Here is a 14128-nt window from a genome sequence, read left to right as displayed (position 1 = left end):
TGGGCCATGGACAGAACAGGGACTACTTTCCTGTTTTAGGCTGAAGAAACTAAGGCTCAGAAGGATGGAACGACTCATGTGGCCACAGCCTCGTGGTCCACAGGGCAGTGCAGGGTTTGACTCCCAGCCCCATTGCTTGCCAGCGGGCGATCTTGGGTAAACTGTTCAGTGTTCAGAGAATGCAGGATAACACACAACTCACAGGACTGTTGTGATAAATGGCACACAGCAAGCAATGAGGAGCAAGGTTGAGATGACGGTGGACACACACCCAAACGGGTAGGTCAGCCAAGCTGGCAAAGTGTGTTCTTGCTGCCCTGTGGTGGCAGAACATATGGAGCGATTTTCATAGGTGTCAACAGAAGACACACATCCCACAGTTTCTTCTTGAGTATTACTAGGGCAAAGAGCCTTGGAAGATGGCCAAGCTAAGCATGTTAGCGGTGGTATAGCCATTAATCATGATCTAGAACCTCCCGTGCCCCCCCCGCCGACTGCATCTGAGGAAAGTGTGTGGAAGATTCCTCTGCCTGGAACATCGTCTTGCTACACGGATCTCTGAGGATGGCATTCCCCCAGGCCTCCTGGCTTGCTGTCCATACTCAGGAAGCTGCTCCGTAGGGCCAAGAATCTGCCTCCCACCAGCACACAGGCTCCACGGTGCTGCTGTTTGGAGGATGCGTGAGGCCATCTGTGAAGCCACCGCTGAGTCCTGGAACTCGGCAATGGGGTTCTTTCCTCCCAGGGGCCTGACAGACCTCAGCAATGGGGTTGTGGTTCCTTCCTCCCAGGGGCCTCACATGTTCTCTTGGGCTCTCCAACTGCCTCTGCTTTCTGTGAAGGTTTAGGCTCAGTCATTTATGCTGGCGGGAGACCCTCTTCTTCACGTTGATGGTGCGGCCTGTGGAGAGGTTGAGCCGGCGTCTTGCTCCTAGAAGGTCTAAGTCCTGACTCTTCAGTGGACACCATGTTCCAGGATGTGCTCCGCAGTTGGCACCAGCACCCACAAGCTCCTGTTCCGAGTTCATGGTGTCCATCGAGGTCTGAGGGCTGCAAAGGCACATCCTGGGGCTGCTGTCCGTCAGCAAGGGCCATCAATGCTGCTTAGGGGGTCCTAGCTGGTCACACACAGAAAGGACTTTGAACTTGTCATAGTTGAGGCAAAGGAATAAATGATCAGACCACGTTTGTTTCAATACTCTGAGAAGCTACATGGGCTTGATTCTTTGCAAACCTGGGCGCTGGAAGACCAGCAACAGTGCGATGACAGAACACATTCTAAAGGGGCAAGTTCTCTTCCTCCCACACGCTCCCATCCTTAGTCAGCAGGCAGACATTCTGCTTCCAATTAGGCCTTCAGGAGACGCTCAGCTCAAGCTATAAAGATCATCTAACATTTAGGTAAGTCAACTGAGTGTCGTTCACGGGCCTCCACAGCTCAGCATACAATGCTGCATCTAGGCAGACTGGGACAGACTGGGGCTGATATCCAGAAAGCCCTGCCACATCCAGAGAGGGTCATGAAAACGAGACCTACCCCAGCCACCGCTCAGGAGGCACGCTGCCCACCACTGAGCTGAAAAACCGAGCGCGAGGCCGGTGGCTGGCTTCCAAACTGGACGCATCAAAAGCAGGTCCCAGAGGAGCAACAGTGGCCCCAAATGGCATGGTCATGAGGCTGGTTTTGTGTCTCATGTCTTAAATGGTTTCAATGGCATCCCTCACAGATCTTTCAGAAAGTTGTCCCCCCAATGGGATTGGAGGCGTGTTGGGCACGTGACCTGGGGCAGCTGGACTAGGAGCCTCAAGCCCCGGGGGATTCCCATACCTGAAGCAATTTTAACCCACACTAGTCTCACTGCGGGCATCTGTGTAGAAGGAACCCCCCAGGCAGGGCTGTGTGGGGGCAGGATGCAGCTGGAATGGATGCCAAAGGTATGTGGGTTCCCGTGGCCAGGCAGCGCCCACCCAGTCACTGAGCTGACTTGGAGGCACCAGGTCCCAGAGTTGAGCTGCATATCCTCCCCCAAAAAGACACATTGGAGTCCCAGCTCTGGAACATGACCTTACTTGGAAATAGGATCTTTACAGAGGTAAGCGAGCGGAGGTCATTTGGGCGGCCCTAATGCAATATGACTGGTGTGCTGTTAGGAAGGAGGAATCTGCACACCCACACGTGGAGGGAGAGTGCCTGTGTGAAGACAAAGAGCCTCGGTCATGCTGGGGAGCGAGGCCTCCAGAGAAGCCAGCCCTGCTGACAACCTGCCCTCCACTTCTGGCCTCTGGAACAGGAGACAGCTCGCTTTGGCCACTTACACCGCCCATCCCTGGCGCTCTGTCCCTGCAGCCCTTCAGGCCCAGAGCACCTGGAGTGACCTGGGGTTGGCTTCCCGTGCCCTGAACAGCACCTGGCGCCTGCACAGAGAACGCGCCACCTGGAGCCAGCCTGCAGTCGTGGAGTATAGGCAACCCACAGACCAGCTCCAGACATAGCACACGTGGCTGTGTGCGCTGGTGGCGACTTTCTCACAGGAACAAGAACAGCTTTCCCTAACAGGAGCACAGGTATCAGACAGGCAGGGCCACGCCGTCTGCACGGCTCCACCGAGAGGCTGTCCATCAACAGTGATGATGAAACACATCTGTGCCAGCAGCCAGAGACACAAACGGCTGGGGGGCGCCTCCAAGGAGCTGAGACTACGAGCAGGGGGCAGTTCACACACCTTATCACCAGGACACCGGATACCACCAGAAGAATAGCCCCGGCTTGTGGCTGTGCTGCCTGAGATTAACACCCGTTTTGTGGATCGGCGGGAGGCGGGGGGCAGAAGCTGCACCTGTGACTGACGGTCTTGGGGCCGCCAGGGGAGCCGCAGACGGCAGTGACCTCTGCCCTCACAGCACGGGGCGCAGGGCAGACTGTACCAAGCAGGCGCGTCTGGAAAAGTAAGCGAGGAAATTCGACGGGAAACCTGCCCATTAGCTTCCTAGAGGCGCAACTGATGGGCAGGTGTGGAAAATGCCCAAACAGCTCACAGGAACGACTTACTTTCGCGGTACAGGAGGGGGCGTGGTCAAAAGGGCACCCACAGAGACGCTGGGGTGAAGTAGGGAAACCGGGTGGGAGCGGCTGCGGCCGCACAGAGCCCCCCACACCCCACAGCAGCTGAAGGCCCCGCCTCCCGGCCCGGGTCTGCGGCTCGGGGAAGACACAGCAGCTCCGGAGTGTTGACCTCGCTGACAAGGAGAGTCCCGGAGAAGGCGCCGGGGTGCCTCCGGCCTGGGTGGCCGAGGGAGGAGGCCGGGAGAGCCCTGCGGCTGAACGACCCAAAGGGCCAGGCCCAGCCCGCTTCCAAGCCCGCCTCCCGCCTGAGCGGCAGAACGTCGTGGTTCCTGCAGCCCTGAAGCGCTCCACAAGCAGGTCCAGGGCGCTGACGAGGCGGTTTTCTGGGCTAAGCAGCGACGGCGCTAGGTGACTCCGCTTGTCCTTCGTGTCCACTGGAAGGTCGGCAGGTGACTCATTCCCAGCGCTGTACTTCTCACAGAACCAAAACCAGAAGTGCCGGGCTCTGGGATAGTGACGGCAGAGATGGCTGCGCGGAGACACAGGCCCAGGCGGGTCTGGCGGGCCCCACGTCGCGCAGCCTCAGCGCGGGCGCCTCCTGCGGCCGGAAGTCGGGGACTTCCGCAAACCTCGGGGCCTCAATCCACGCGATCGCGTCACCTCAGGCCCCGGAGCTCCGAGTCCAGAGCGCAGCCGCAGGAGCGGGTGGGGAGGCTCCTCGCTGAGCCGCAGGGCGAGCCCGTCTCGTGCCTCTTCCCGCGGGAGGTCGCGGGAGGTCCTTCCCCGGTTCTCCAGCCAGCATCGCGGGCCGGGCGGCCCTGCATCCTCCACACCTCGCCGCCTCCGTCTCCCACACGCAGGGACCTCTCCCGACAAAGGCCTGCCTGGAATATGCCAGAATCGTCTCCCTAACCAGAGGCCGTTGATGAGCAAACCTGCATCCGCGGCAGCCTGAACTGCCGCTTGTCACGTAGTCCTGGAGTTTCGGACCGCAGGTGTCCTGAGGGCATCCCGGGCCGCTGTCCTGCGGCCCCCACACCATGTGCCGGGACTCGGGGTCTCTCCCCAAGAGCAAACCTCGGCGCTGCTATCCAGACTCCTCGAGCCCCTTACAGGCCACGCGGTCAGGGGCAACCCTGCCTGTCACAACCGTGACCCTAACTGTGAGCTCACAGGGCGGCCTCCACATTCTTGCTGGTGGAAGACCACAAGCAACCGGATGCCTCTGAAAGCCTCGTTCTGCAGCAGAACTGCTCAACGGGCCAATCAGAATACAGGGAACCATGAAAGAGGTGGGAGGAGGAAAAAGGAGGATGGAGAGGGGGAAGGCAGGGGAGGAAGAGGAAGACAGGAGAGGAGGGGGACTGGGAGGAGAGAAGATAGGGGAGGAGGGGGATGGGGAGGAGGCGGATGGGGAGGAGGGGGGACGGGAGGAGGAGGACAGGGGAGGAGGGGGGATGGAGATGAGGAGGAGGACAGGGGAGGAGGACGGGGAGGAGGGAGAGGACAGGGGAGGAAGGAGAGGAGGGGGGATGGGGAGGAGGTGGGATGGGGGAGGAGAAGGATGGGGAAGGAGGAGGATGGAGAGGAGGGGGAAGATGGGAGGAGGGGCACAGGGAAGGAGGAAGACAGGAGGGGGAAGATGGGGAGGAGGAGGACACAGGAGAGGAGGGACAGGGGAGGAGGAGGACAGGGGAGGAGGAGCACAGAGGAAGAGGGGGAGGATGGGAGAAGGGGAGGACAGGGGAGGAGGGCAGGACAGGGGAGGGGGAAGATGGGAGGAGGGGGGAACAGAGGAGGAGGAGGACAGGGTAGGAGGTAGGACAGTGGAGGGCAGGGGAGGAGGAAGATGGGAGGAGGGGAGGAGGGGGAGAAGAGGAGGATGGAGGAGGGGGAGGATGGGAGGAGGGGGAGGACGGGAGGAAGGGGAGGGTGGAAGGAGGGGGAAGACGGGAGAAGGGGGAGGATGGGGAGGACGTGGACAGGGGAGGAGGTAGGATGGGGAGGAGGACAGTGGGGAAGTGGAGGTCGGGAGGAGGGTAAGGACAGGGGAGGAGGGGGAGCACAGTAGAGGAGGACGACAGAGGAGGAGGGTAGGAGAGGGGAGGGCCAGGGTGGGGCTCAGGGCTGAGGCAGCGTTTGAAGTCTATGGCCTGTGGCAAGGCTGCAGAACAGGCTGGTCATGTTCCTACAGCATCGTGGAGACCTGAACACTCCGGGTTCTTGGGAAACGGGGGTTCTGGAAGGGGGAGTTCTGGAAGTGTGCAGGTGAGCTTCTCATGGGTTTGCAGAGTTCCCTACAGACTCCCACATGGAGAGTCTGTGATTGTTTGGGATGGGAAGGTGGTCACTAAAAGAACAGACTTATTAGGAACCATTCATATCAGGAAAAAAAAGTCAGGGGCAGCTGTTTCAAAATTAAACAGACAAAACAGACACAAAACCCAAAATGCAATAAATGAATCTTGACTGCATCCTGGTGGAAAAAACAAAACAGATAACAGATAACAGACTGTGTTGTAGAGAAAAGGGTGGGAGTCCCTGGGAGTGTGTAATAGCGACGCCCCTGTGGGCTGAGCTGTGCCCTAATGCCCCTGCGTGGACACCCCAACCCCCAGGAACACGGAGTGCCGCCATGTTTGGAGACAGGGCCTCCAGAGAGGCGAGCAAGTGATGGTGAGGTCCTGAGGGGGGGCCTAGTGCAGTGGGTCTGCTGTCCTTAAACAAAGGGGACCCTTGGTCACAGACAGCACCTGCAAGCCCCAGGTAGGGCAAGCCCCAGGGAGGGCCTCGGACACGGCCAGCCCTGCCACACCTGGACCGCAGCCTCCGGCCTCCAGGACTGTGAGGAAATGCAATTCTGTGGTTTCAGCTGCTCATCTGCTGTCTCCAAAGCCTGGGCAGATGGGCACAGCTGGGTGTTAGAGGGCACTGACGGGTTGTAGTTAATTTTCTTAGTTATAACGGGGCTGTTGCTACCTAGGAGAAGGCCCTTGTGTTTAGGACCTGCAAGCAGGCTAAAGTATGTGGACGTCATGATGCCTGATACTTACTTGAAGTCATCCAGCCAGAAAATAAATGAAGTGCTCTCAGGTCATGCGAATACAGCCAACACCGGGGGGCTGGCAGGGGTGGGTGGTGGGTGTGCAGGTGATGCCAAGCTACCCCTTCCACTTGAGTGTTTAAAACTCTTGTAATAAAAAGTGAGGGAGGAAGTCATGCTAAGCCGGCCACACTTCTGCTCTGGAGAAGAGTCCTGTAGGAGCGGTGTTTGTGGGTTGCGGCTGGGTCTGCGCTGGGGCAGTGTGGGCTGCACTCTCCTGGGAGCTGCTGACCTTGGGCTCCCTAACCTCCTTCAGCCCCAGCTCTGTCCCTGTGTGAATCTGAGGGCTGTTTCGAGGATGAAAAGGAGGCGTTTAGCCCTGTGTCTTGCGTGGAAACGTCTGATGAGCTTTTGCCAATGTGCTCGGGGCCTGGGGACGGCTGGGGTGATCCCATCGCATGGCCGGGCTGTGGAACAATCTCAGCCCTGGAACCAGCGCCTGGAAAGTCCCGCGGTGGATCCATGTCGCGGGGGCGGATTGGCTCAGCGCTGGTCCTGCGGAACGTGTTTTTATCAATGACTTGACGATGTGAAAAACATGTTTATAAAACGAGCAGATGGCGTCGAGCTGAGAGGGAGGTGACGCGGTGACTCAGGAATCACAAGCTCTGGAGGCTGAACAAGAATCGGTTACAGGAGATGAACACAAGGCTCGATTCTCCTGTTAAACTTGACTGTCACCAACGGGGGGTGGGGGGCAGGGGGTGCGCGAGGCACTCGGCTTCACCGAAGACCTTAAGGAAAGACTCTGGATGTTAGTGGGCTCGGCCTCAGGATCAGCCAGCACTGAGATGTGCACCTGGCAGGATGAACGTAACTTATGGTGGATAAAGGGGGAGGCCTGATCCAGGAAGAAGCACACTGTGACCTGAGGCCCCTCTGGAGGGTGGGTCTTCCAGGTCACAGGGAAACAGCACGCCCAGGAGAGGGTAAGCCTGGCTGCTGACACCCCGAAGGCCAGGCTTGCCCCAGACTCTGCGAGACCCTCTCCGCACGAAGATTCTGTAAGTGGAATCGGAAGGAGGATGTGAGGACAGACAGCCATGCCACACCAGGCCAGACATCTTACGAACCTATCAGTTCAGCTTTAAGAAAGAGAGTAAAGAGGATCTAAACTCTGAACTTTGAGCAGCTGAACTGTGTGGAATGTCAGTGCGGCTCCTAACTGACCACCTGCCAGCACTGTTTCTTGGTACCAGAGGCCCTGAAGAGCTCACGGAAGAGCTTGCAGTTCTAGTTCAGAGATGGTGCTTTTAGACAACCTTTTCCTTCGAGAAGTAGCCTCATGAGAAGGACTCTGTAGATCTCTTCCCTAAAAGAGAATCTGCAGTCTCTGGTAGGACAGCTGCCCAGAACAGCGTCTGCCTGTGAGGTAGCAAAGAAAAAGGCCCACAGAGATTTGCTGGGATATTTTCTTTTCAGTGCCAACAAACCGACAGCCCTCCCAAATCCTAGGGGCAGCGTTGGCTGGCGCTGAGATCAAAAGGGGTGGAGGGAAGGCAGCCAGGTTGGGAGTCTCTCTCCAGCGACTTTCTTGGTGAGGTGACATATATGCTCAGAACCTTTTTCTATGGAAGGAAAAAGAAAACCTTGGCTTAATCATCAAAGTTAGGAGAATCACCCATGTATTGATCTTTAAAAGCAAATCATGATAATTTTCGGTCACTCAGAAGAAACCAAGGCAAAATATTGCTCTTAGGGGACTCTGCTTAGAGTTTTGGGACAGAAAAAAAACTAAACCAAAGGTTTATTTAGAAAGATATTGTTTTCTGAGTATTCTAAGGAAAGCTATGCTTAGCCAAAGTGCTTCAGCCCTTGTACATGTTTCAAATACTTCTGCAGGAGTTTGTAACGGATGTAGATTTTCTCAACACACACACACCATCTCAGGTGAGCCCACGACAGCCTATGAGGCCGGCACTGGGGAGTCTGGGCTTCAGCTCCGACGTGCCAGGCTCTAAACCCCAAAGTTCTTGTCTGCCAAGTGAGGGGGTTTATTGTGAGGACCAGAGGTGGCACATTCACGGGCACGGGGGACACTGGCTCACCATGCCCTGGCGATGCCACGGCTAGGACGGCGCTCACGCAGCTGCAGCGCAGGGCCAGCGTGGTGACCCTGACCCCTGGGAATGGTGACGCTGTAAGGCAAGGGCCTGGGAGAGGCTCATAGCCGCGCCTCTGGCTGTGAGGCGGCTATGATCCTCCAGCAGCAATGCCCTCAGAAGCCGGGAGATGCGAACCCCACATGACTCTCCTCCTCGCTGTCTTCCTGTTCCTGGGCCTTCAGCTCTTCGTTGTCTCTGGCTTGTCTCTCTGCACTGTTTCTCTCTTGTTTCTCTCTCTCTCTCTCTCTCTCGTTATTCCAACATAGAGGCAAAAATACTTTTTTGTTTAGGATATGGCACCAAAATAGTATCATATCCCCGTTCTTAATTTGAAATGCAGACAAGCGAAATGCTGCATAATTCTTTTTTAAACATTCAAATAACAGAAAATCCATATTAAGTTCTTTAAATTTCCGAGATAATACAACTAGACCTAGCATGCTGCCAGCCAAGCATCTCATAATGTGGGTTTCCTTCTCCTTTGGGGGCTCATTCAGATCAGGGTGCATCCAGGAAGTCAGGCGACTGTGTCCATCTCCTGGGTGGAAGAATGACCCAGGGAAGTGCTCCATGGGGAAGACGAGGCAGGAGAGAAGGGAGCGGTGGTCCCAAGGACCCCTTCCATAGACCTGGGAGTGCCTGGTGAGCGTGAGGAAAGGACACGGTGGGAGTGCCAGGTGCAGAGGGAGGACTCGGAGGTTCCATCCCGAACGGAGAACGGCATGGCCAAGTATTCGGATTTGCTTCCATCCCTGCACAGAGGATAGTGTGCGCCCAGCATGCAGACTCACTTCCATGGTGACACGGAGGACAGCATGGAGCCCAGCTCGAGCGCCACCCACCTGCCATGACAGAGCAGCACGGGCCTTTCCAAGCCACAGAGCCATGGGGAAGCTGGTCCTCCTGGACCGTGTGTGACTGTTTTGGAGCCAATTGTGTCCCATGAAGAGCGCAGCGGCCGCAGGTGAGGCAGGAACGAAGATGAAGGAGGCGGCCATCTCTCCGGGGCCTGGCAACAGCGAGAGCTTTAGCCAAGCCACTGTCCCCCCGAGGACAAGATCTCCTTCCTAAAGGCAAGATGGCCAGGAGTATGGAGAAGAAAGTAGGGAATACAAGTTTGCTCAGAATAAACCTGTGTGTTTATGAAAATATTTCTATCTAGGGTTCTCCCAGGAGGTGAACTTGCCCTTCTCTGTCTTCCCTGGAGGACTCTCAACCCTGAAGGGCAGCGCTGTGTCTTCACATCCTGGCACATGGGTCAGGAGAACCCTGAGAGGAGGTGCAAGTGGCTTCTTTCTGGCTCCAGCATGAGTCTCAGGAGGCAGGTGCTTCCCCCCTTCACCCGTGACCTGGCTCAAAGCGGGCAGGGCCGTCCTGATCCCCACGAGAACATCAGGCGCCCATCCACGTGTGGCTGCCCTGTTGGCGCTGGCTGCTACCTTGAGAGGCTGCCTGTGTCCCATCTGAGCATGGACCACTTCACCATCACTAGGTCCCTCGCCCCCAACCCCCCATCCACACTGCACAGACAGAGCCCAGGTGGCTGCAGGGCACACGGGAGGAGAACCCCATCGCCAGGTCGTTTCCGCCATGCTCTGGGCTGTCTCTGGGGAGGGCGTGCTGTCAGTCTAGTATTTACCATGAAACACCTCACAATCCAAGTAAACGACCAGACACACAGAGACACGTAATGCACGTGTACTGCGTGGCTGTTTACCATGAACCATGTCACCACTCAGGACTCAGCAGGACACCCCCTCACCGCCACCCTCACTTGCCCTACCACACCGGCTTCGCTCCCCACCCTCTCCTCCCCTAGGCTGCTCCTCTCTGAGGACAGTGGCCAGGCCCCCCTTGGTCCATCGTGAGTCCCAGAGCCTGTCTGTAGCCCCCGACACACAGTAGGTGCTTAGTAAATATCTGTTAGTTGGCTGATGGGATGTATTGTATTTTGCTTTTCTTCTAAATATAAAATTTATAAATCACAACAGCTTCTGTTTTTAGATCTCTTTAGGGTGAAAACCCTCAGACCTCATAGAAAGTGGTCTGAACACTAAATGGGTAGCAAGAAGCATGCACCCACATGGGTGAATGGGATTTTATACAGGTCTGCAATGCCCCAGGTTAGTTTCTGAAGCAAAACAAGAGTCCAGCTTCTCTCTTCTGACCGGTAACACTTCCCGTGGGCTGGAAGGAGTGGAGGGGCAGCGCCTCTCCCTGGCGTGCACCAGGGCTGCCCTGAGGGGCTGTGCTGCTGGGCACAAGGCCAGGCGGTGTCTCAGGGACACCAGTCTGGTCCCTTGACTGGCTCTGCAGGGCTGAGGCAGGGACATAGTGACAGGGACACAGTGACGGGGAGGCGGCCTCGGCTACCGGGGACACTGGTCCTGCCTGCTGCTGTGATGCCGAAAGTGAGTGTGGCCAAGTGGTGCTCTCGAAGTGTGGGCTGACAAAGCTCCCTCTGTTGCATCAGAGACATGGGCGAGGGCCTCGTCTGAGGCTCCTCAGGAGAGTAAACAAGGAACTCGACCCATACTGTCATTTATCATTCATGAATCAACATTGCGAGTATCTACTTCCCTCCGAAACTCTGGTCAGGAACACATCTAGCACCTCCTTCCTCCCGGCGGGTGGGTTTATAACCAAGCAAAGTGCAGAACCTCCCTTGGAACCTGCTGTACACATAGAGGGTGAGTGAGGTGGACGCCAGCGCCAGGCAGCCCTCACCCTCCTCATCCCGTGAGCAACTTAGTGCCTCCTGTGCTGCAGGAACACGAGACGGTGTCTCCTCCGCTCCACGCGAGTCACTCGGAGAACTGCTGGCTTACATTTCCATTTTCTAGCTAGGTAGTAGGTGCTCAGTAATGTTTGTGGAAATAGTTGTAAAGTTAAAGACGCTGTAAAAGCGACCACTGTTCATGCTGTGCCTCTGGTGTGCTGGTGCTACGCTAATGACCCCATCTAATCCTTACAGCAGCAATATTTCAAGGACGGCAGCATGACCCCAATTACAGATGTGATGTGGAGGCTCCAAGAGGTTCAGGAACATGTCTCGAGTCACACGGCGACAGAGAACAATAGAGCGGATGCCCACTGGGGTGCAGATGTCCCCAAGCCCATGCTGGAGTAAAGGAAGACACTGGTTCCTTGTTGGTTGGGCTGGGGATGGCATTGCAGAGGGGAGATTCCCATGAGGGCCTTCCCAGAGTGGGCAGGTCTGCTGTAGAGGAGGGGGCGCCGGGAAGGAGGAGGGGAGGGCTTTCCAGACCCTGAGGATGAGGCTGTTTCCCCGGCCTGTATTCTGGCCTCCCGCCCCCGGGGCTGGTATGTACAGGTCAGCATGGCCAGTTTCCCCCTCCTGTCACCCTGGCCTCCCGCCCCCGGAGCTGGTACGTACAGGTCAGCACGGCCAGGGAGCGGTTCTTGGGCACGTTCTCCTCCTTCTGGGCCACGAGCGAGCTGTTGGGCTCCGCCTGGTAGGCACACAGCGCCTCCCACTCCTTCTCCAGCCGGTTCTTGTTCTTCAGGTGGTCCTCCATGTAGGACTGAAAGTGAAACACAGGGTGAGGAGTGCTCCTGAGTGGGGAGCCCAGACTGGCAGATGCACAAAAGGCAGCAGAGGCCTTCGCACATGCCACGTGGGCAGTGCCCACCATGCTCACAAGCTTGGGCCGTGCCTGCAATGCGCATAAGCCTGGGCTGTGGTGCGACGTCATTTAGCTAGAAGCTCTCGTTTCCTCCAACGTGTGCTACGGTGCACAATGCATATAACACCATGCGACTGTTAAGTGAAATATGTGCATTGTTATTACACAGATTTTACACGTGTAAATATAACCTCGGGTGTTAGGTATGTGTTTGGGGATCAGTTTACCGCTGAGATGACAACAATTATCATATCCTTTAATTACGGGGACAGGGAGCTCGGACCAAGCGCTTGCTGGGGCCGTTCCACGTTCCCATTTCTGCTTGCATAGAAGTCATTTTTCTTAAAACCAACACACTTTTCTGAACCCACTGGGTGGGATGCAGTTCAGAGATCCGGCTGCTTTGATCCGTGCAAAATGCGGAACAGCTTCTAGCATGAAACAAACACAAATGGATGGAAGCAAATATTTTGACCTTTGGCTGTTCCAATCTTCATTTTTCTGGTGCTTGTCAGTGAGCATTACTATGAGCAGATGAGGAAACAAAGGCCTTCTGAAAATCACCCTCCACAAAGACCCCCGTGCCGCCAGCACAGCCTGCTCACTTCTGACTCGTCTGTAGGTTGGGAACTGGCCCTGATTTTAAGGAAAAGCATTTCAAAGGACCAAACCCAGCTGCACTATGGCACCCCAGGAAGTGACAGCCTCGTCTGCTGTCACTCTGCTTGTGGATTTGCAAGGTGCCGTGTGTCATGTGTAGACACAGGTTCCAAGTGTGTCCACACAAGAAAATAAAGCATGTGCGTGCACACATTGTCCTTTGCTGCAAAGTGGCCGCGCACTCCACTGTCATGCCCAGGGTTCAAGCCCTTCTCACCTTCCGCCCACCCCCTGACATCCCCTTCGATTGATCCAAGGAGCTGGAATGGTCCCTCCCTGCCCACTGGGCCGGTTCCAGGAGATAGGCGGAGAAAGAGACACGCAGGGAGGGAGGGCTGGACACAGCGAGGCGGGAATCTCAGCTCATTGTGCCGTCTAGTGGAAGTTTTGATCACAGCCAACCTGAACCCATGCAGCAAACACACACCCTGCCGTGCTGGCCCGGCTCACACGGGAGCAGGTGCATCAGGCACGTGTGCTGTTTAGCGCGACTCCCTTGCATCCGGGTGGGTGTGGTGGTGGGGGACAATCGCCTGGCTCAGGGTGGGCACTCTGAGGCCGCCTGTTGGGAGGTCCCAGGTTGTCACTGTCGCCCCCACCATGGGCCTGCTTGAGCTAGTTGCGAAGGGCAGAGGGACTCCAGTGTTGATGAGAAGATGCACTGACTGCCCGCTCCATGCAGCAAACGCTTTTCCCACGCCGCGCCTTGAGCCTTGGGAGCACACCCGCGCCAGGAACAGAAACATCAGGGCTGCTCTGAGCCAAAGCGAATGAGTTCGTCCACTCCCGTCACCAGCCCCAACACGCAGGAAGCCTCGGGGTTTCTTGTGCGTGGAAGAAGCACCCCATAGAGATGTCTCGAGTTATGAAATTAGGCAAAATTCAAACGGCTCAGTCTAGGAAATGTGAACTACACATTCTTTTGAGACAATCATGATGGAACATCAAATTCATATTTTTGTAACAAAGCTACCCTAATAGGAGAAACATTCTTGGATGATATAATATTTAAGTTTTGTGCAAATATTGACCAGCTCATCTAGCCCAAAGTCTGGTGTGTGAGGGAACCTGGGAGGTGGATAGTTATGGTGAAAGAATAGTCCCAGTCTGTTTCTGTAGCTACTTTCCCCAAGGTGGGCTTATGTAGAGTTCTATAAATAGGTAGGTATAAAATGTTTCTGGCAAAATGATTCTGGGTCCTAGCTTTTCTTTGGAAAATGCTCTTTTCGTAAAATCCATCACAAACAAATGGGCTTCCTTCAATAAAACATAATGGGTTCTAAAATGATGAATCCTAACAGGTTTAATCCAATTGAAAATATTGTCTGCAAAAGAGGCATTGGATATTATCTTAATTCCTATAAAGTGCAGCTGTTTAAATTCTCACATTTATCTTAACTTGGGAAGCAAAATTATACTCTAAGTTCTCTTGAATTTCTAAATTTATGGCAAAAATACAAACTGAGCCTGTGTGGCGCAAGGTTGGGTGGTAGGAGGGAGGAAGAGGTAGATACTGGTGTGATTTTTTTTTCACAGAGCATAAAGTCAT

The 14128-nt window shown here is 55.6% G+C and overlaps 1 protein-coding gene across 2 annotated transcripts in view; it reads right to left on the bottom strand.

Moving 5' to 3' along the window:
* PTPRN2 (protein tyrosine phosphatase receptor type N2) overlaps nt 1-14128 on the bottom strand; it is a 981520-nt gene that overhangs the window by 66839 nt on the left and 900553 nt on the right. For both annotated transcript variants that reach the window (XM_033192278.1, XM_033192279.1), the window contains one exon: nt 11670-11817. In XM_033192278.1, the coding sequence (XP_033048169.1) occupies nt 11670-11817 (148 nt within the window). The remainder of the gene's footprint in view (nt 1-11669; nt 11818-14128) is intronic.

Source organism: Trachypithecus francoisi, unplaced genomic scaffold (assembly GCF_009764315.1).
Source record: "Trachypithecus francoisi isolate TF-2019V2 unplaced genomic scaffold, Tfra_2.0 Lachesis_group4, whole genome shotgun sequence".
In the NCBI taxonomy this organism is placed as follows: Eukaryota; Metazoa; Chordata; class Mammalia; order Primates; family Cercopithecidae; genus Trachypithecus; species Trachypithecus francoisi.
This window is presented reverse-complemented; position numbering and strand designations above follow the sequence as displayed.